This window comes from Hippocampus guttulatus, chromosome 3, assembly GCF_054856545.1.
Source record: "Hippocampus guttulatus isolate MCC_2025c chromosome 3, RoL_Hgut_1.0, whole genome shotgun sequence".
In the NCBI taxonomy this organism is placed as follows: domain Eukaryota; kingdom Metazoa; phylum Chordata; class Actinopteri; order Syngnathiformes; family Syngnathidae; genus Hippocampus; species Hippocampus guttulatus.
Window position 1 is genome coordinate 2,185,567 of NC_141263.1, and position 20,858 is coordinate 2,206,424.

General features: G+C 43.4%; 1 protein-coding gene across 5 annotated transcripts in view; it reads right to left on the bottom strand.

Moving 5' to 3' along the window:
* Positions 1–4,881: 4,881 nt before the first annotated feature.
* The window catches only part of txlng (taxilin gamma), a 57,822-nt gene continuing 41,845 nt past the window's right edge, over positions 4,882–20,858 (bottom strand). For 2 of the 5 annotated variants that reach the window (XM_086106206.1, XM_086106207.1), the window contains 2 exons: positions 10,806–10,901; positions 6,686–7,357 (listed from right to left, as the gene is read on the bottom strand). In XM_086106206.1, coding sequence (XP_085962332.1) covers positions 6,845–7,357; positions 10,806–10,901 — 609 coding nt within the window. In that variant the 3' untranslated portion in view covers positions 6,686–6,844. Of the gene's footprint in view, positions 5,941–6,685; positions 7,358–10,805; positions 10,902–11,254; positions 14,071–20,858 lie in introns of those variants that run through there. The other 3 variants (XM_086106208.1, XM_086106209.1, XM_086106211.1) reach the window with 3 other exon arrangements.

Below are 20,858 nucleotides of genomic sequence, written 5' to 3' on the forward strand. Positions count from 1 at the left end.
ATCTATTTTCTTTGTCAACAGTTCCTTGCCATGGCAACAGTGCGCGATTAAATAAAAAGCTTTCAAAAACTTTTCATCTGAAATATATTTCCCAGGAAGGCTCTGGGGCCAGATGGAGTACTGGGCCAAGTGCTCAACGACTGTGCTGTTGATGTACATCTTCACCTCCATCCACCGCCATCCCTTCCAAATACCTGGAGAGTCTGGTGATTAAATACATTAAAGCTGTTACATTACGCGATCCTTATCAGTTTGCCTACATTGAGAACATGTCAACTGAGAACGACATTGTGCTCCACCCATGACTGGAGCGTTTGGAGCACTTGCACCTAGGCAAGGCTGTTCTTTGTGGACGACAATTCGGCTTTTGACAGCTTCCTGCCAAACAGACTCCATTCCAAACTCCACCAACTGGTGTTTAACAACACCCTATGCAACCGCATGCATTTTCGAACAGATTGTACACAGAGTGTTACAGTGGACAATTACACCTCTTCCACCCTTGCAATCATAGACCTCTCTCCATTGGCTCCCAAGTGGTGGAGAAGGTGAACAGTTTTAAATTCTTAGGGGCGATGCTGACAGAGGACTTATCCTGGCCTAGTCACTTTACCTTATCTGTGGGAGCATCTACTACCTAAGGTAGCTGAAGAGCATTCACATCCCCAGATCTCTGATGGTGAACTTTTACAACTGCGCCATCAGCAGTGTTCTCACATATGGATTTTAGTGTGGTTCACTTGCTGCACCAAGGTGGACCAGCCGGCACTCCAGCGAGTGGTGGAAACAGTGGGGAAAGTCATTGGGACGACTCTCCCAGAGATGAATACCATCTACGTCAGTTGGTGTCTGAGAAGAGTGCGGAACATCCTGCGTGACTGCCACCACCCTGCTCATCATCTGTTTCAACTGCAGCCCTCAGGGAGAAGGTATAGGTCCATAAGGGTCCGAACAACAAGACTGTCCAACAGCCTGTATGCTCAGGCTGTGAAACTGAACACTGTTGCCCTTCTTCTCCCCTCTCTCCTCCTCTCCCATGGACAATTACCACATCCACCAGGACAATAGCTTTGATCAAGAAGAGGCATTATTGCACTATGACACCATCTTCATGAATTTCACAACATGTCCTTGCCCGGCACTTCTTTATTTTTGATACACACTGATGCTGTTTTAACTGTTAGTATAATGATGCATAACTGGCCAGATGTTTTCCCTGGGTTACTTATTGGGTTTTGTGGTTTACACACCTGTGGCACTTCACATCAAATAGTGTTGATCCTCCAAACATAATTTTGTTGTTTTCTGAGGCAATGAAAATGAATTTCCTTCATCTGGAGATGAAGACCCAAAGTTTGAAGATGATTGGATAAAATCTTGAGGAGGAGCTTGCTAAAATATGACCGCTGTAATGGAAGAACAGTTCAAAATAAAGCCCAAGTGGCAGACTTCCTTTTAGGTTTAGCACGTAACTCCATAAGACCTCTCCCAATTTTCACAGATCTAGGTGAAATTTGGAGGGCTGTACTCAAGCTGTTTTTATAAAATAGCACGACATTTCTAAAATATTTATTTTCATGTCAGGTCTGATGTGTGTGCTAAGTTTCATGAGCTTTCACCTCGGTTTAGACCGGGGGTCGGCAACCTATGGCTCTTTAGCGCCGCCCAAGTGGCTCCCTGGAGCTTTTTCAAAAATGTTTTAAAATGGAAAAAGATGGGGGAGAGAAATATATTTTTTGATTTAATATGGTTTCTGTAGGAGGGCAAACATGACACAAAAATTCTTAACGTTTTCTAATGCTGTAAAAATGTGTAGAATAAATATTACATTTTAACATTTCTGTCAACGACTCGCGTCACAGCCTGCGACACACGATTAGCAGTGTGGGGTACCATACAGGTGGCTGTTATTTAAAAAAAAAAATCTGCGTTTCATGTACAATTCACCAAGGGCACTGGCAGAGAATGGGAATCTGGAAGGCAGAGAGGAGCATTTTTAAATGGTACACGTGAACAACGATAGTTGACACACTGCAAAAGTGCGTCCCATGCCTCGGCATGCGTGTATAAGTGTGTGCATATGCACACGTGTGGTAAAGGGTCGATCTCGGGAGGCTGGTTGATCAAAAAGTAGATCTTCGGTTAAAAAGGTTGGGCACTGTAGGGAAAAAAATACATTTAATCATGAAGGTTCATTGTGTGTTTGTAGCCAACTTAGTCATTTTTATTGTAGGCTAATATAGCTAATATAGCTATATACAGCATGTGTTTCCTTCATTATAAGGCTTTAAATATTTTGCGGCTCCAGACATATTCGGTTTTTTTGTTCCAATATGGCTCTTTCAACATTTTGGGTTGCCAACCCCTGATTTAGACCCTTCAAAACAGTATTAGTATTATTTTCATTGGATACAGTGCATCGCCACGGCAACAGCATACAACAAAATAAAATGACTTCAACAAATTTTCATCTTAAACATCTTTAGAATAAGCACCCAAAGTTTAAAAAGGATTGGATAACATCTCTAAGAAGTTTGTTAAAATATGCCATTGATTGAGGTGAAACTCACAACAGAGAATGCTTCGTTAGGGACTGATAAAACGCAAAATTTGGGGCCCCCACCATCATATAGCATACTTATGTCAAAAGCACAAGATTTTTTTTTCCCCTGTTGTTGAAGTTTGAAGTCAATTGAGTTAACCGTTGAGGACAAGGGGGGCTAAAATATGACCACTGTATAGGTGCAAAAATGGGCTAAAAGTGTATGTTCAAATACTGTTAATGTGACTTCCTGTACAAGTTAAGGAATGGCTATCAGTCTTTTTTTTTGTACGTGTGCATGTAAGAATTTCAACAAAAAACAATTGTCCTTGCAGCGGTCGCTGTTCAGGCCCTAATTAGAGCTTCCCTCGCAAACCCTAAATTGGGGGTACAGTAAATATTCTATAGTACGGACTCGTGTTTGCGCTGTCCAATTTGTCCTGATAACAGAAATTCCTCATTTGGGAAATGAGCATGGTACATGTCCTTTATGAACCTGCAAGTATGTTGACAAAATGCACGTGTAACAACACAATCAATAAAATACAAAAATAGACTGTCCAAAAACTGTTTATATAACAAAAACTGCAATACAGGTGTATCCAAAAAAAAAATCACAACAGTAAAATACGTACAGTATTTTAATGTTTATTTTTTTCTGTCTTGGGAAAAAAATATGTATTTTGGATTGTTTTGTTGGATGCATTCTTTGGTTTATGACAATGTTTGCCTGCGTGTCATACAGTTTTCTTGCTAGTTGCAAGTAACTGTCCCGTTGATCACCGATGTCTGGTAATTCTTGTGCATACTGAAGGATTTTTGTTGCCATTTGCATTGCTTCCTTGCTGGATGGTGGCTTGTCATCAGGAGTTGAATCGATGCCTTGTTGTTTAAAGTTTCGTAGATTTGCGTCTTTCCGACTCCAAGTGTCTGCTGGATCTTTTTAACTTTGTGTCCAGCCTCGCTCAAACGGATGCATTTCACTCGCTCCGCTCCAGTTGTTACAGTTCTTCTACATTTCGATGCGATGATCTACACGACGTAAGTGAATAAAGTTAAAATCTTTCGCAATTACAGTAAAACGCACGCGGATAAAAAGTCGCTTACACGTCTTCGTTTCGAATCTGATGAATGAAAACGGCGAAGCGAACACGTATCTTCGGTCGTGTCGAGTGGGTGCTGCTTTTAAGCTAGTGCCGCGTTCTACAGGACGTAAGAGAATAAAGTTAAAATCATTCACAATTACAGTAAAACGCACGGCAATAAAAACTCACTTGCATGTCGTCGTTTAGAATCTGATGATCGAAAAACGCGAAGTGAAAACTTGTTTCAGCGTTGTCTTTTCCGTCGCATCGGGTGGGCGTTGCGTGTATTTAAGCTCCCGCGGCATTACACCTCCATCCGGGTTACGGGTAGTGGAATTTCCGCTTACGCAACTTCCGGTAACACGTAATATCGTAGTCAAAATGTTAATGCATAGGTTTTTATTCCGGGTGAAGGATATTCCTTTCCGTGGAATTCCGGGAATGGGAATATTTACTGTATTTCCAAGTTGATGTGACAGTGATAGACTGGCAGATAGCGCAATAACCCTCAGTCTTGAGACATAATAGGTATTACCAGGCCTGATGTGTGTGCAATCTTTCATGAGTATGCGCCCTGGTTTAGGCTCTCATAAACAGCATAATTTTTCTTTGCAAACTGGGCATGTCCAAGGCAGCACAGTGCAATGATATAAAAGATTCGCAAAACGGAGTGTGTGAAGTTGGCTTTTACTGTTGTGCTTGGTTGCCCTGGTAATGGACAGAAACAGACAAAGTTGTGAGCGGTGTGGTAGCGACGGCCTCTGACAATGATGCGAGGGAACCTGGCATGTTTGATGTAGAACGTACCCAGCTGTTCATTTCGGATACAGAAAATTAGGACTTTGATGGATTTGGGGATGAGGATTGATTAAAAAATAATGTAAGTACAATGTTCAGTACTTCGATAAAGTACAACCGAATTCAAAGTTTTGCTCCCGCTGCCTTTTTAAAAACATACGCTAGCGTGCATGCATGCTACTGGACTTTTTTAAGCGACCTTATGGTTTACTTCGTGTGAATGCATGAATACAGTGTGCTTTTTGGACGTATTAAATACAGAACTATCTGACCTAATTGAGACTGTACATATTAATGCGGTGCGCTATATGGTTGTGAAAATACATTATCCTACTCTTGCAATTGGAAAACTGTAAGCCCCAACAACATACTGTAAACCTAGAAAGGATAAGATGGAGTGATAGGGCCCATAGATTAAAAAAACAAAACAAAACAAAAAAAACATACCAAACCAAATGAGCTGTGATGTTTATTATTCAAAATAGCACATGAGCATCCCTTATACATTGAAGAAAAGCATGAGAAGTTCAACAAAGGGCAACAAGTTCAACAATTGATAAAAAACACATCTTTCAGACGACAACAAAAATTTAAGAAAAGGTTATGCGTCTGCTGAGAAGCGATTTGTGTTTAGCTCGTCATGAACATGCTCCCTGTCAGTAGCATGTCATGAATTAGACTAAATAGTTGAAATGGATCAATCTTGCTAATAACTTTAACATCCAGAATAAACCACAAAGAAAACATCAATTTAATATTATAGAAACATAGTCACACCATGATTAAGGTCTGAAAATCATATTCAATATCCTGTGTCCAGTACAGATGGCAAATTACACTTTTGTTTTATGCTCACAATCACATTTGCGGGTCAAATGCCCACCTCTGTACTCAATTGAAATGATCAGAGACTTGTCTGCATGTGTACACCATGAAAAGAGCCTCTTTTTGGTGTGAATATTACTGATGAAAATAATTATGTAGAAAATAGAGTACAAAGTACTCATTAACCCCAATTATTGAAACCACGGCAAACATGGACAATATAGATCTAGAGACAAATTCAATCAGACAATCAAATTATCCTCCTTCCCCTATTACACAAATAGATACTGGTTTATTGTTCATGTAGAAAACTTGAGATCTAAGAGTAGAATTGAGAAATCGGCCCGCACATTCACAGCAGACTAGTTGAGGCGGGCTCAATCCTGCTTAGGTTTCGAGGGGATGTCTTGACAACGAAGCAGTGGTGCTTTCGCAAGCTGTTGTGGACTCCATCTCTGCAGGTCGAGCTTTGTTGATTCCTTTAGTTTCCAGCCTCTCGTCCCGGGACAGTTTCTTATTCTCTCCTTCATCTTCCTCCTCTCCTAGTTCGGCTGGCTCGTCTGCCTGCTCCTGCAGGAGGCTAATCTGGTTGTTGAGGTCATTCCTTTCCCTCTGCAGAGCTCTACACAGTCTCTCCAGGAGCTCCAACTTGCCCTGAAGAGCCTTGAAATGTCCATCTCGTAGCGTTTTCTAGAATAGAATAAAAATATTTCATTGCTGGGTTCAGCAAAAAACAAAGAAAAAAGGGAAATCTCCCATTAAGAGTACAAAAGCAATACCTGTACAGTTTTACAGTGGTAAGAAAGACCGTTTTTTTAATCTGTTCTTCACATGTTATCAAACTTGTTTTCTAGTATCAAATATGAAATACGAGTCAAAGACAACACAAGTTAACAAGATGCAGTTCTTAAATCAAGGTTTTTATGAGAAAAAAGCTAATCCAAACCTACATGGCCCTGTGTGAAAAAGTGACTGCCCCCTTAAAACGAAAAAAACGGTTGGGCCTCATTCAGCAGTCACAACTAAAATCAAGTCTTTTTACTGCAACTAGCAATGAATCTTTAATGCCTCTGTGGAGATATTTTCGCCTACTCTTGTAGAATTTCTTTCATTCAGCAACATTGGAGGGTTTTCAAGCACAAACAGCCTTTTAAAGAGTAAAAGTGACAGGACTTCTGTCAAAATCCAAAGTCTGGTTAGAAACGGGACTTAAACCAGAGTATAACGCAGTAAGAATTTTGAAAATAGGATGAAGCGAGAAACTAATCTTTTTGGGGATGAACATTGAAACATTTGCACATTTTTTTCAAAATAAGAAAAAAAGACGGAATAACCAAAGACGTAAGGAGACTTTTGTACCAACGGACTTCTCAGATTGTCGCTGATGGATGCATGTATCACTGCTGACTGACAGAAACACGCCAGACTGTTTGAATCAGAATCAGAATCATCTTTATTGGCCAAGTATGTAGAACACACAAGGAATTTGTCTCCGGTATAACACGCTGCATTAGTATCATCGTAAACAACAAAATCATTGAACCATTTTAGAGTGACCAGTAGCAGTATTTGTAGTACAATAAGAGTGACTACGTCAGTGACTGTTTAGGGAGTTAATGGCTAGAGGGAAGAAGCTGTTTAAGTGTCTACTGGATTTGGTGCGGATGGATCTGTAGCGTCTGCCTGAGGGGAGTAGCTGGAAAAGGTGGTGGGCAGGGTGCGGGGGATCCAGGAGGATTTTCCGTGCCCTTGTCTTGATTCTTGCAGTGTGCAAGTCCTCAAGAGTGGGTAGGGTGGTGCCAATGATTTTTTCCACCGTCCTAACTGTCCGTTGAAGTGGGATTTTGTCCTTTTTTGTGGCGGCCCCAAACCAAACTGTGATGGAAGAACACAGGATTGATTCGATGACTGCCGTGTAGAACTGTCGTCGCACCTCCTGTGGCAGGCCATGCTTCCTCAGCAGCCTCAGGAAGTACATCCTCTGCCGGGCCCTTTTCAGGATGGAGATGGTGTTGACTTCCCACTTCATGTCCTGGGAGACTGTGATTCCCAGGAACTTGAAGGTCTCGACGGTTGACACTGGGCAGTTGGATAGTGTGAGGGGCAACTGTGGAGAAGAATGTTTCCTGAAGTCCACGATCATCTCAACAGTCTTGAGCGTGTTCAGCCCGAGGTTTGCCATATGTTTGTATGCGCAGGTTACTTATAGAGGACTGCATTGGCTATATATGTACAATATAATATGTATATATACCTGTATCTATTAGAGCTGTCAGTTTAGCGCGTTATTATCGGCATTAATTTAAATAAATTTGAACGTGATTAAATTTTTTCTCGCGAGATTAATGCGGCACACGTCTCAGCGGCTTTTACGTTGCTCTAAAAATAAACCGGAAACAAAACAACAAGCGCGCTGCAGAAGTCCACGCCCATGTCTGTTTTGCCAGCGCGAGTCACCGAAAACAGATACTTAAAGTGTTTATGAATAGAAAGTTTACTTTTAAAAAGTTGCCAGATAGTTCCAATGACAAGACCAAAGTTACATGTATGTTTTGCAGTCGTAAACTGAGCTATCATCATAGCACATCGAGTCTGAAATACCACTTAATGGCCAAGCACAGAGCTGACGTGAGTACTCCACCCCCTCGTCTAAGACAGACAGCTATGGATCCTTTCAAAGCGAAGAAAATGGATAACACGACGAAGAACAAATTTGCTGAAGCCATAGCTTAATGTATGGCTTCTGCATGCTAGCCTCTCAACATTGCCCACAGCCAGACTCAAGCTGAAATCATTCGCATTGCATCGAACGACTCCACTACGGACTGCCAGCGAGAGCCTCCATAGCAAGCTATGTACAGCTCCTAACCATGCATGGAGGGTTCCATCCCAAATCCAGCACCCTGAGACTGTACACAAGCCGAAAGGAAGGAGGCCGGGGACTAGTGAGTGTGAGAGCCACTGTCCAGGACGAAACATCCAAGCTCCATGAATACATCAAGGAGAAGGCTCCAACAGATGACATACTCAGAGAATGTCTCAGACAATGGGGAACAGAGGATGAGGCGCTGGAAGAGGGACCATCATGGGAGGACAAGCCCCTAAACGGGATGTACCACCGGACCATAACTGAAGTGGCTGATCTCAAGAAGTCCTATCAGTGGCTAGAGAGGGCTGGCCTGAAGGACAGCACAGAGGCACTCATCCTGGCTGCTCAAGAGCAGGCCCTGAGCACCAGAGCCATTGAGGCCCAGATATACCACACCAGACAAGACCCAAGGTGTAGGTTCTTGCAAAGAGGCACCTGAGATGATCCAACACATAACTGCAGGGTGTAAGATGCTCGCAGGGAAAGCCTACAAGGAACGCCATAACCAGGTGGCTGGCATAGTCTACCGAAACATCTGTGCGGAGTATGGACTGGAAACCCCAAGGTCAAAATGGGAAACACCTCCGAAGGTGGTGGAGAATGACAGAGCGAAGATCCTGTGGAACTTCCAGATCCAGACTGACAAGATGGTAATGGAGAACCAACCAGATATCGTGATCATCGTTAAAGGGCAGAGGAAAGCCGTTGTAGTGGATGTAGCGGTCCCAAGTGATGGAAATATCAGAAAGAAGGAACACGAGAAACTCGAGAAATACCAAGGGCTCAGGGAGGAGCTGGAGAGAGCCTGGAAGGTAAAGGTGACAGTCGTGCCTGTGGTGGTCGGAGCACTCGGGCAGTGACCCCCAAACTAGATGAGTGGTTGCAACAGATCCCGGGAACAACATCGGACATCTCAGTCCAGAAATGTGCAGTGCTGGGAACAGCAAGGATACTGCGCAGAACCCTCAAGCTTCTTGAGGCTTCTTGAGGATGGCCTCTGGTAGAGGACCCGAGCGGAATGAGGGACGGACACCACCCGAGGGGTGAGACAAGGATTTTTTTTTTTACACACACACACACACACACACACACACACACACACACACACACACACACACACACACACACACACACACACACACACACACACACACACACGCACACACACGCACACACACTCTCTCTTTTGGTGTTAATAAAATCAACAACAGGTGTGCTTAGAGGAGCAACAATGAGATGGCCTCCAAAACAGGATTTGTTTTACAGGTGGAGGCCACTGACATTTTTTCACCTCCTCATGTTTTCTGACAGTATTTCCACTAGTCCAACCAGTTTTGCATTTGTCAAGGGTCAGTGTCACTACTGGTCGCATGAGGCCGTTCCTGGAGCCAACAGAAGTTGCACAGACAGTCCAACTCTTCCAGGACAGCAGATCAACGCGTTATTGCCCGAAGGTTTGGTGTGTCTCTCACCACGGTCTCAAGAGCATGAAGAAGATTCCAAAAGACGGGCAGTTACTCTAAGGGAGATGGACAGGGCCATCGAGGGTCCTTAACCCATCAGTAGGACCAACATCTGCTCCATGGTGCAAGGAGGAACAGGATGAGCACAGCCTGCCGGAAGCCTACAAAATGATCTCCACTCTCTGACCACACAATCAGAAACAGACTTCATGAGGGTGGCCTGAGAGCCCGACATAACTCTAGTGGGCCCTATGCTTACTCCCCGCCACGGTGGAGCTTGACTGGAATTTGCCAGAGACCACCAGCATTGGCAACTATTCCATTTGCGCTCTGTGCTTTTCACAGATGAGAGCAGATTCCCCGTGACTATGTGTGACAGACATGAAAGGATCTGGAGAGGCCATGGAGAACGTTATGCTGCAGGTCACATCGTTCAGCAGGATTGGTTTGGTGGTGATTCAGTGATGGTTTGGTGAGGCATATCCATGGATGGATGCCTAGACCTCTACAGGCTAGACAACGGCACCCTGACTACCATTAGGTGTGGGGAAGAAATCATTGGACCCATTGTCAGACCCTACGCTGGTGCAATGGGTCCTGGGTTCCTCCTGTGGCAAGGGTATGCAGGCAGTACTTGGAGGATGAAGGAATTGGTACTATTGACTGGCCCCCATGCTCGCCTGACCTAAATGAAATCGAACACCTCTAGGACATAATGTTCCGGTCCATCCGACGCCGCCAGGTTACACCTCAGACCGGCCAGGAGCTCAGTGATGCCCTGGTCCAGATCTGGGAGGAGATACCCCAGGAAAACATTCGTCGTCTCATCAGGAGCATGCCCCGACATTGTCGGGCATACATACAAGCACACAAGGGCCACACAAAATACCGAGTACCATTTTGAGTTGCTGGAATGAAATTTGCCGCATAATTTTTTTTTCCACTTTGTTTTTCAAGGTGTCTTTAAATTCAGCCTGCTCTAGGTTGATTGTTTTCAATTCCGTCAAATTTGTAGCCACCTTTCATTCCAAACTTACTATCCAGTCTACATCAGTGGAGATATACTGCATTTTTTTTCACCAGTGAGCTCTGGTGTGTTGTCAAAGTTCTCTTTGAAATGTGTGTGTGTGTGTGCATGTGTGTGTGTGTAAAAAAATCAAATGTCAAACTCATTTCAACATTAAATGCAACAAAATATCATGAGAAATATGTAAAAAAAATACCTCCTCTGCCATCTGCAGCAAAGTCTGGTTGTTGCTCTCCCATTTAGTTCTCCACTGTGTTGTTTCTTTCTCCAGCTTCTTAATTTTCTTTGTCATCTGAAATGTGAAAAGTGTTAGGCCTGCCGCACTCTGCACTACATTTGAAATGTCATCCATTGAAACCTTTATTGCGGAGTTACCCTTGAGATGAGTCATCTCATTTTAGAGGGGTCAGACATACAAATTCGAGAAGCACAACACATCTCTACCCACAGTCACCCAACGCTTCCCAATCAATCACATACAGAAGTAAACTTGCCCTTTCGGCGACACATTGGGACAGATCTGTCGACAAAAATGAATTTAAAGAGGGCTCTTAAAAAAATAAAAAGATTTTCCATTTCATAGCCCAATTTTAATTCCTAAAACCATAAATTGATCCCTTTAATCCCCCTCCCCACCCCCCGCACCAAGAATTCATGTGACTTCTCGAGTCAAGCGAGATCTTGTCACTACACAAGAGTAGCATATCAAAACAACATGGTGGAAGCACCGATATCTGCAACAAACAGCTTGAAGGCAGATTTCCGTAAATTTTGGGGTTTTAAAAACACAGACAACAATAAACTGGATATGAGCAAACCGGTATGCAAGATTTGCTATGGGGAAATTAGGTATTCTGTTAACACAACAAATGTTTGAAACCATTTAAGTAGACAACACCTGGTTCGAACGCAGTGTGCTTCAATCTGATAGACATATGTCGCACAAGAAGCTGTGAGTGGAATTGATTTAAAATGTATTGTTGTGAGCAGGTTATGTACTATAAAACATAAATGATTAATGTAACTGCATCAGATTAAATTATCAATGACAATATTCAGATTTTTACTAACACACCGGGCAAGAAATTTACATTTTTAATGTATTGCACTGAGCCGTTGGTTGAATTCAACTGAAAATTTGTGAGAAAATGCTAAAGATAATCTCCAACATCGGATATTGTGACAAAGTGCATGGCCGTTATGGTGCCTCCAATTCTGATGATGCACCATGACAATGACCCAGATTATTCGTTCTCCTGATTTCGTTTATTTGATGATAATCCAGGTATAAAGACATCTACAAAATGAGCTTTCTTGACAAACTTAATGGTAGCACCATCTCCTGGCTAAAGGAAATACAGGTTTAATTCTTTGGTGTTTTTCTCCCAGCAGAAAAAAGCCATATTTGCTGGGAAGTGTGTTTCGGCCTTCATGATGTTGCAACAAGAAGTTTGTGGATTTTCGCCAAATGTTGCTGCGGCAACACACTTTTCAAAGGCCCCGGAAATGTGCACAAAAACTCACGAAACTTAGCAAACAGATTTGGTTAAGCGTCATCATCAATATTTTCTATCGTTACTGCGCGATTTTTAAAAAATATGGCTCAACAACGCTCCATGCAAATATTTTGCGAGGCAGTCCTGGTTGGACATGTCAGCAAGATCGACCAAATGTTAGAGGGATACGTAACAGCCCAAAACCTACAAGATCTCTTGAAACCATATGCAAAACCAGGAAGGCCACCATTTTTAGTTTTCTTTCAAATTCAGACCAATTTTTGACCTTTTATTGAGGTCATATTTTAAAGACCAAGTGTGAAGTAATTTCATGAAATGCCAAATAGGGTCACAATGAAAGTACTTAAACATTGTCCACCAAATAAAGCATGAAAAAATAATTTATATATTGTATATTTGACAAAATAATCGATTTTTCCGAAGTTATATATATCCCAATATATATATTTTGTAGACTATGCGAATGACTGCCTGTCAGAGGTGATCAAACTGACTGCCATTCAAAATAAGTACAGAACTGGTGATGTGTGTGTCGACCCGCAATTTCTGACAGCAGCACTGAACAGACCAGACCGGCCAAGTCAACCGTTATTGCCGAGCACCAGACTAGATTCCTCAGGAAATAAAAAACATTATATTCCCTGTATTCAGTTGTCCTCATTTGTTTATTTTTATTACAGTATTTTGTTATGATAGACACCATGTCCACATTAACCACTCTAAAACCAGTCCAAATCACAGTTCTAGAACATTTCTCTGTGAAACACGAAACCCTTTGAATACAGCTGACTCCTCTTCTCCTGGTGGTGGAAAATGTACCCTGATAAAAGACACGGCGCATGCTGGGAACACAACACGGTTGTCCTGATCAAGAAACTTCCAGCATCAGCGCTGCTTGTAGGTCATCCATGCCACCTGTAATCCATATAGGTCTCGGCACACAGCATTGAGTCCAGGATGGTCGGTGCTGCAGTCAAGCACCTGATTGAAGTGTTCCTCTCCTTGTCGACGTACAGTCACTACTTCTTGAATTTCATGGCAGCAAACACATTTAACTGCTGTAGGCATTTACCACAAGTACACCTGAAGAAAAAAAAAAAAAAGTAAAATACTGAGCGATGACACCATGGGCATCAATTTTATTGAACAAGCGTATTGCTCACAGTTGTCACTGGGTAGTACCACCGCACTATGGTTCACTTACATTACGGAATGTCCTGCCATACTTATTTGTCATGTCCTTGTTTATGATGATACTAATGCAGCGTGTTATACCGGAGACAAATTACTTGTGTCTTCTACATACTTGGCCAATAAAGATGATTCTGATTCTGATTCTGATAAAGACCCAGTGGCAATGGATTCCCATGCTAGCATATCAGACAGAGTAGTAAAAAATAAGCGAGGCTGGATCCGCCACACTACAATATGATTGGCTGCCACTTTGCTATATATATGTAAGGTCCAACATGTAAAATTCCAACCTCCCCTTCTTCCTCCAACTCTTCAAAAACTTGGATATCCTCACTTCATTCCACAAGAGTTGGCAGCTATGCTTTGACAAAATCATCATCATCTATCCAAAAATCACACTTACTTTTTTGCAAATCCTTGATCATAAGCAGACCCCCGGTTGAGAAAGCAGTCATCTTTGAAGTGGAGCTGGCAGAGAACACTCGTTGATGATGGCGTGAAATTCATTCGCTTCGTGCGAATAAAAGATGTCCATTTAAGTGCCCTGCTATCCTTCGGCCACTGGTACAACTTTTCTGTCGATTGCGAACAATACATCGCCACACACCGAAGTGCCATCTTACCAACAAGCAATGCAACTGTTCAATGGAAGGACTTCCCTCGCAGTTCTCCATGTGACGTCATTTCCGAATATTGCCGAAGAAAAGCATTTTCGTTGTCAAGGGCGTTGCGAAGGGTGAAACAAAGAATCTGGAAGGGTTGCGTTAAAAAAACAAAAACAAAAAAAAAACGGAAATATTCTTATAATTGTTCAGCCATTGATATTACTCAAAAACATGGTTGGCCAACTTTACTTCACACTTGGTCTTTAATAAAATGAAAAATACTCACTTTGGTCAGTAGGTTGTAGTACAAGACCATATTTTAGTATTATATTTCTACCAAACGCTTTCCATCTGACTGTAAATGAAGACAAACACCATATTGTGGTGTATGTCTGCTGGCCCATTTCAAGGTATTGATGAGGGAATGGAGCAATATTGGAAAGTTTGATAAATATCTGGTGCTGTGTGTCTAATCCTGTATTTACCAAAACATTGTGGCCGCATGTGACCCTCATATGCTGTCATACAAAACACCCCACCCCCTCAAAAAAAAAAAGAGATCCATCTTCTAATTTTATTTTGGTTGGTCAATTCAACAGAAATGTTATTGTTGTTCATTAGATTTGTTCGAAAATATAATCTTTTAATAATATAACCCTGCGATTGGCTGGCAACCGGTTCAGGGTGTCCCCCGCCTACTGCCAGTGGATGGCTGGGATAGGCTCCAGCACCCCCCTCGAACCTAGTGAGGATTAAGCGGTTCGGAAAATGGATGGATGGATAATATAACCTGGGGAAATAATCTGTCATGGAATGAAGGGGGGAGGAGAGAAGCAAAAGAAGTGTGTGCTTTTCGTGATATACTTGTTCCGCATAAGATTAAGATATCCTTTATTTGTCCCACACTGGGGAAATTTACAGCCTCCAGCAGCAAGAATGTAGGCAGAAAGAAGAAAGAAGAAAAAACAAACAAACACCGTTCAATTAAGTGCAATATAAATACAAAATGGATAAATCGCAGTGCTATTTACAGTTGTTTTCCACATCATTTAATTATTATTATTATTGTTGCTATTTTTAATTCAGCAGCCTAAAAGCAGTTGGTAGGAACGAGCGTCGGTATCTCTCCTTCTTGCAGCATATAAGGCCATACAAGTAGTTTTCTTGTAAATAAACGCAAGTTTTCTGAGTAACAATTTCCATGACCCTTGGAAGACGTTAAATCGTACCATTTACAAAACATACTTTAGTAGAAGCCGGGCAGCACATTTGTTTTTGCAGTTTCTGCATTGTCAAATTGAAATAATGCCCAGTTTTTGAATAAAGGGATGGTCTTTTTAACTATATTTTATAAAGCTGATTCTTAATCAATTATTAAAATAAATCTTCTTACCCAATAGAAAATGTGAAGGGATAACCAGACAATTTTGTAATAACACGGCCGATTGGCATGCTCAGTCGGGCAATTGTAAATATTTGTAAACATCTGTGATACGATGAGAGATGGCTACTGGCAATCAGTAGTGCAGGGGTGGCCAACCAGTCAGAGACGAAGAGCCAATTTTTTTACTGAGTTACTGCAAAGAGCCACATCATACCCTTCCTCGCGCACATGCGTGCGCACACACACACACACACACACACACACACACACACACACACACACACACACACACACACACACACACACACACACACACACACATACGCGCGCGCGCTACTCACTCACGCGGGTGCCCACCAGTGCACTCGCACACATATGCACGCACACTACGATGAGCAACAGTTGGAACGGGCCAAAAATGAATGAAAGCTCAAGATACAAGATACATACTTTTTTTTCCCCCCCCACGCATTTCCTCCTCCCACCCCTTGGGGTCGACTTGGGACCAGTTCGCTGGCTCCCGGTCGATTCTGATTGACGTATTGGGCACCCCTGCCTTAAAATCAGAGGTAATTCGCTGACTAGCTTAGCACTTAGCGCTGTTGTTTGCGCATGAGCTGTGATGCAGTCATCTGATTGGTTGCCCTCTATGTCAATCAAGTCACGGGATTGATGATAGGTTGACTAGCTTAGCGCTGTTGTTTGCGTATGAGCGGTGATGCAGTCATCTGATTGGTTGCCCTCTATGTCAATCAAGTAACGGGATTGATGATATGCTGACTAGCTTAGCGCTGTTGTTTGCATACGAGCGGTGATGCAGTCATCTGATTGGTTGCACTCTATGTCAACAAGTAATGGGATTGATGATATGCTGACGAGTTTAGCGTTTAGCGTCGTTGTTTGCGCTGAGCGGTGATGCAGTCATCTGATTGGTTGCTCTCTTTGTCAATCAAGTAACGGGATTGAATGATAGGCTGACGGAGAATGTTCTGAGAAGTTGGCGCCTTATTTGAATGGCATCGCTGCTGCCGAGGCGTTTTCGACGCTTGTCGTGTGAGAGCCCGGGAGCCGCATTGAACCAGCCAAAGAGCCGCAAGTGGCTCGCGAGCTGCGGGTTGGCCACCCCTGAGGTAGTGGTTCAACTAAAGTGAACAACTAAATCACCGCAAGATATGAAAAACAACCTTCACGTCTTTCTAAGAAGGAAGGGGCAAATAATTTTCTGTTACATAATTACTAATTGTAGCCTGTTCAACACACAATGGGGTGATCACATACTGTACACTGGTTCTAAAACTTTTCCTGTTTCTCGATCTATAATAACATACTGTTTAGGTAAAGGCAAAGCAAAATCATTTCCTTTTCAAAGTAGTTGAGTACCGAGTAGAGAGTAATTGCCACATTTACTGAACAATGGTTACAGGATGGTAAAGAATGGTGAACAAAGTGGTTCAAGCAATTGGCTGCCCTTTGGTCATGGAAATTGGAAAATGCAAAGTGCTGGGCTGTTCACGACTGAGGGAGGTCATTAGTTTAAAATAAATCCAGCCATGGACATTTTGGCTCTCAGTGAGAAGTAATTGGGAAACTTTGCTGTATGTGGTTTTGAGGCTCCACATACAATATTGATGAAGTCGGAGCGAAGTCACGGTCACTTGGTCTCACATGGAAATTTGCAGACTATTTTGACAATAAAGCAAATATCGTGTAAACATTGTCACTGCAAGTACGATATTGGTTTTATTTATTTATGTTTTGGCTGTTTTCATGGCTTATAATTACAAGAAATTTCTTTTGTTGACTCAATTGTTGCTTTACTGTTTGTTGTATATGTTAACTGCTCCATGTACAGCACTTTGTATGCAGCGATGGCTGTTTGAAAGTGCTCTATAAATACAGTTGAGTTGAGTCTTCAGAGGTTTTATCTTTCATTTATTGTTTTGTAATGCCATTTGTATTTATGTTTCATGTCCGTGTTTGTAACAAGTTCTCATGGCTTTATTACAGCCGTAGCGGTTGTGAAGGCTCAATATAAGATAAGAAAAGATAAGATAAGAAAACCTTATAAGTCTCGCAATGGAGAGCAATAAATAAAGCTGTATTGCATTGTATTCCTTTTATCGTAGCAAAATCTAGTGTAGTCCTTCTCAAATAGTGGGGCGCGATGCGATGCCAGGGAGGAGCGCGTGTGACTCTGGGAAACATGCTTTCTTGCCAAAGGGGAATTGCACATCCACGACAGCAGTTGGCAGTGACCCCCACATTATCAGAGAGTGCTTATTAGCTCGATGGTGTCATTTGTTTTTTGGGGGGTTTTTTTTGCACCGAGCATGTGATATGAAGTGTAGGAAAACAAACCCTCAAGAGACAAGATGAAAAGAAAGGTGGAGTGAGACAAAGATAACGAGACAAAAGAAAGTCACCCGAAAGCTAAGACAAGGAAATATGACGAAACATATGCAGTGCTTGGCTTCACAGTGACTGCAGTGGGAGATGAGGAAAGAGCAGTGTTTTAACTGTGTGTCAAAATACTGGCAGTGGACAGCAAGGCGCCATTTAAAGCTATTACAGCTCAATCACGCAGGTAAACCGCTGGAAAAGTTGGGCATTGCAAAAAGTGCTCATCGTGCCATTAATCCTGACTTCCTCATTTTGACTTAAAAAAAATTAATTAGCACAATTAGTTTTATTCATTTTTCTTTTGGAGACTCAAGTGTTTTATATATTCTGCTACTGAGTTAATGTTGCTAAACTGAATTTGAATTTATTATTACCATATTTTCTGCACTATAAGGTGCACTGAAAAGTCTTCAATTTTCTTAAAAGCTCACGCCACGCCTTAAAATCCAGTGTGCCTTGTTTATGGTCATTTCGGTAATATGTCGACCCTAAGATGGCTCCTTTCTGGAGACATGCTTACAATTTCATAACTTGCTGTTGGTTCAGTGAACTGTGTCGCTGCTTTATTAAATACGTTTTTGTTGCAGCTCCAAAAAAAAAGGACAGCTGTGGTGTTGTTTTTTTTTAAACGCACACTTTATGAATGTTTTTCACAGTCTCAACAAGTACAGTTACGTCTGTCCATCTCTGTGCCTTCTCTTCTTCCTTTGACTCGAGAGGCATTCATGACCGCCTCAGAAAAACGTAAATTAACGATTCTTTCATTGAAACTACGAATATGGAAAATAATGCATCAAAACAGAAAATATAGCGAGGAAATCACAAAATAAATTCTTTATGAATGCATTTTCCGTATAGAATGACATCGTCACACACTGTGCACAGAACTTTACCAGCGACATCGAGCTTTTTCACGAAATCCGGTACCGGGTCGCTGCGGATTGGATTGGATTGGATGATCTTTTTTCATTCATTCGTTAGCCCCGGTGCTAACAGCTAGCTATTGCTACAGCAAGCGCCTCCAGCTCGCCCGGTGCCAACGGCGAGCGCTCCAAGCCAGTGCCAACGACAACAACACTGCACCTCCACATTAATATCGGCTCACCACAACTTGAGACTCACGCCGAATATGACCATCTACTCGAGGGAACAGCTGCTGCTTCTCAGAGACGTCTCGCTGCCAGTCCCCACACTCCTCGTCAGGCTCCCCGACGCGATGTGCGTCCGCGGTGCGCAACTCATCTCAGAGGCCATGAGGAGCCAGAAGAAAAAAAACTGACGGAGCAAAAAAAAAAGAAGAAGGCACTACCAGCGATCATTCTCGCTAATGTCCGCTCGCTACGGAATAAGACAGACAAGCTCCAGTTTAAGGTAAACAGCTGCTACCAATACAGGCGCGCTTGCATTCTGGCGTTCACTGAGACCTGGCTCAGCAAGGATGACACCGACAGAGCCATGCACATCGATGGATTCGGGTCTCCCATCGGGCTGGACCGTGACGCCACCGGTAAACAACATGGCAGAGGCATGTGCCTCTATTTCAACACTCGCTGGTGCTCCACTGTCCACATGAGGGAGAAACTGTGCACCCTAGACATCGAGCTCCTGGCTGTCCTGTCGTCCTTTCTACCTGCCCAGAGAATTTCCCCAACTCTTCTTCATCATCGTTTACATCCACCCCTGAGCCAAGCCCACCACGGCGACCGACCACATAAGAAGCATCCTCAACAGACTGGAGCACCTTTCCCCCGACTCTCGCAAATTCGTCATGGGAGATTTAAACCACTACAACCCAGAGAAATCCCTCAAAGGCTTCAACCAGTACATCACATGCACCACCTGCCAGGGGAAGACACTGGACAAATGCTACGGCTCCATCCCTGATGCATACAAGCCCGCCATCCTCCCCCCTCTCGGCTCTGCTGATCACCACACTATCCTGCTCCTCCCTGCCTACAGCCCGACCATCAGGAGAGTAGAGAAGGTCACCAAAACCATGTGGACACAGGAGAGCATCACCGCCATCCAGGGGTGCTAGAGTCCACGGATTGGTGCAACCTTCTCTCCCCCTCTGATGACATCAATGTCCAGGTGGATAGAGTCTCCTCATACATCCACATCTGTGAGGAAACCATCATCCCCTCCAAAACCGTCACCATCTTCCCCAACAACAAACCCTGGATCACCAAGGAGCTGAGGGAGATCGTCAACAGGAAGAAGCGCGTCTTCTTCTCGGGCACCGAGGTGGAGAAAAAGGAGATCAACAGGGAGGTCAAGAGAGCCATCAAGATCGGCAAGCTGCAATACAAGTGCAAGTTGGAGGAGAAACTTAATGGCGGTAACCTCCGTGCAGCCTGGTAGGGCCTGAAGAAAATGGCAGCTGTGAACACCACCACCAGCACCGCCCCCATCCTCATCCCTGGGAGCAGCCCAGCCTCTCTCGCCAACGACCTCAACTCCTTCTACACCAAGTTTGAGACTGGTAACTCCACGCAGCTCACCAACATCAGGTCCCACCTCCGGCCCGGCAACTCTTCAATCACATTCCGCACAGAGGACGTTGTGCGGGCCCTCAAGAGGACCAAGATCAACAGTGCACCAGGAGCCGACAACGTCAGTGGACGGGTCCTCAAGTACTGCGCTGACCAGCTCGGGTGCGTTTTCCAGCTCTTATTCCAGTCCTCCATGAACACCGCCACTGTCCCTAAACTGTGGAAGCACGCCACCATCACCCCCATTCCCAAGAACAATAACCCCAAGACCCTGAACGACCTCCGCCCTGTGGCCCTCACCTCCCACGTGATGAAAGCTATGGAGCGGATCGTCAAGGAGCACATCCTCACAAAGACCAGCTCACGCCTCGACCCCTCCAATTTGCATACAAGGCAGGCAGAGGTGTCAATGATGCCAAAGCTTTCATCATCGACACCATACACAAACATCTGGAATTCCCCAACACCCTGGCCTGGCTTCTGTTTGATGACTTCTCCTCTGCCTTCAACACCCTGCAGCCTCACATCCTGGCACAGAGGCTCAAGCAGAACTTCTCCCTGAACAACTAACTCATCCTCTGGATCCTGGACTTCCTCACACACAGAACAGAGAGAGTCAGGATCAACAACAACCTGTCTGACCTCCTCGCCACCTCC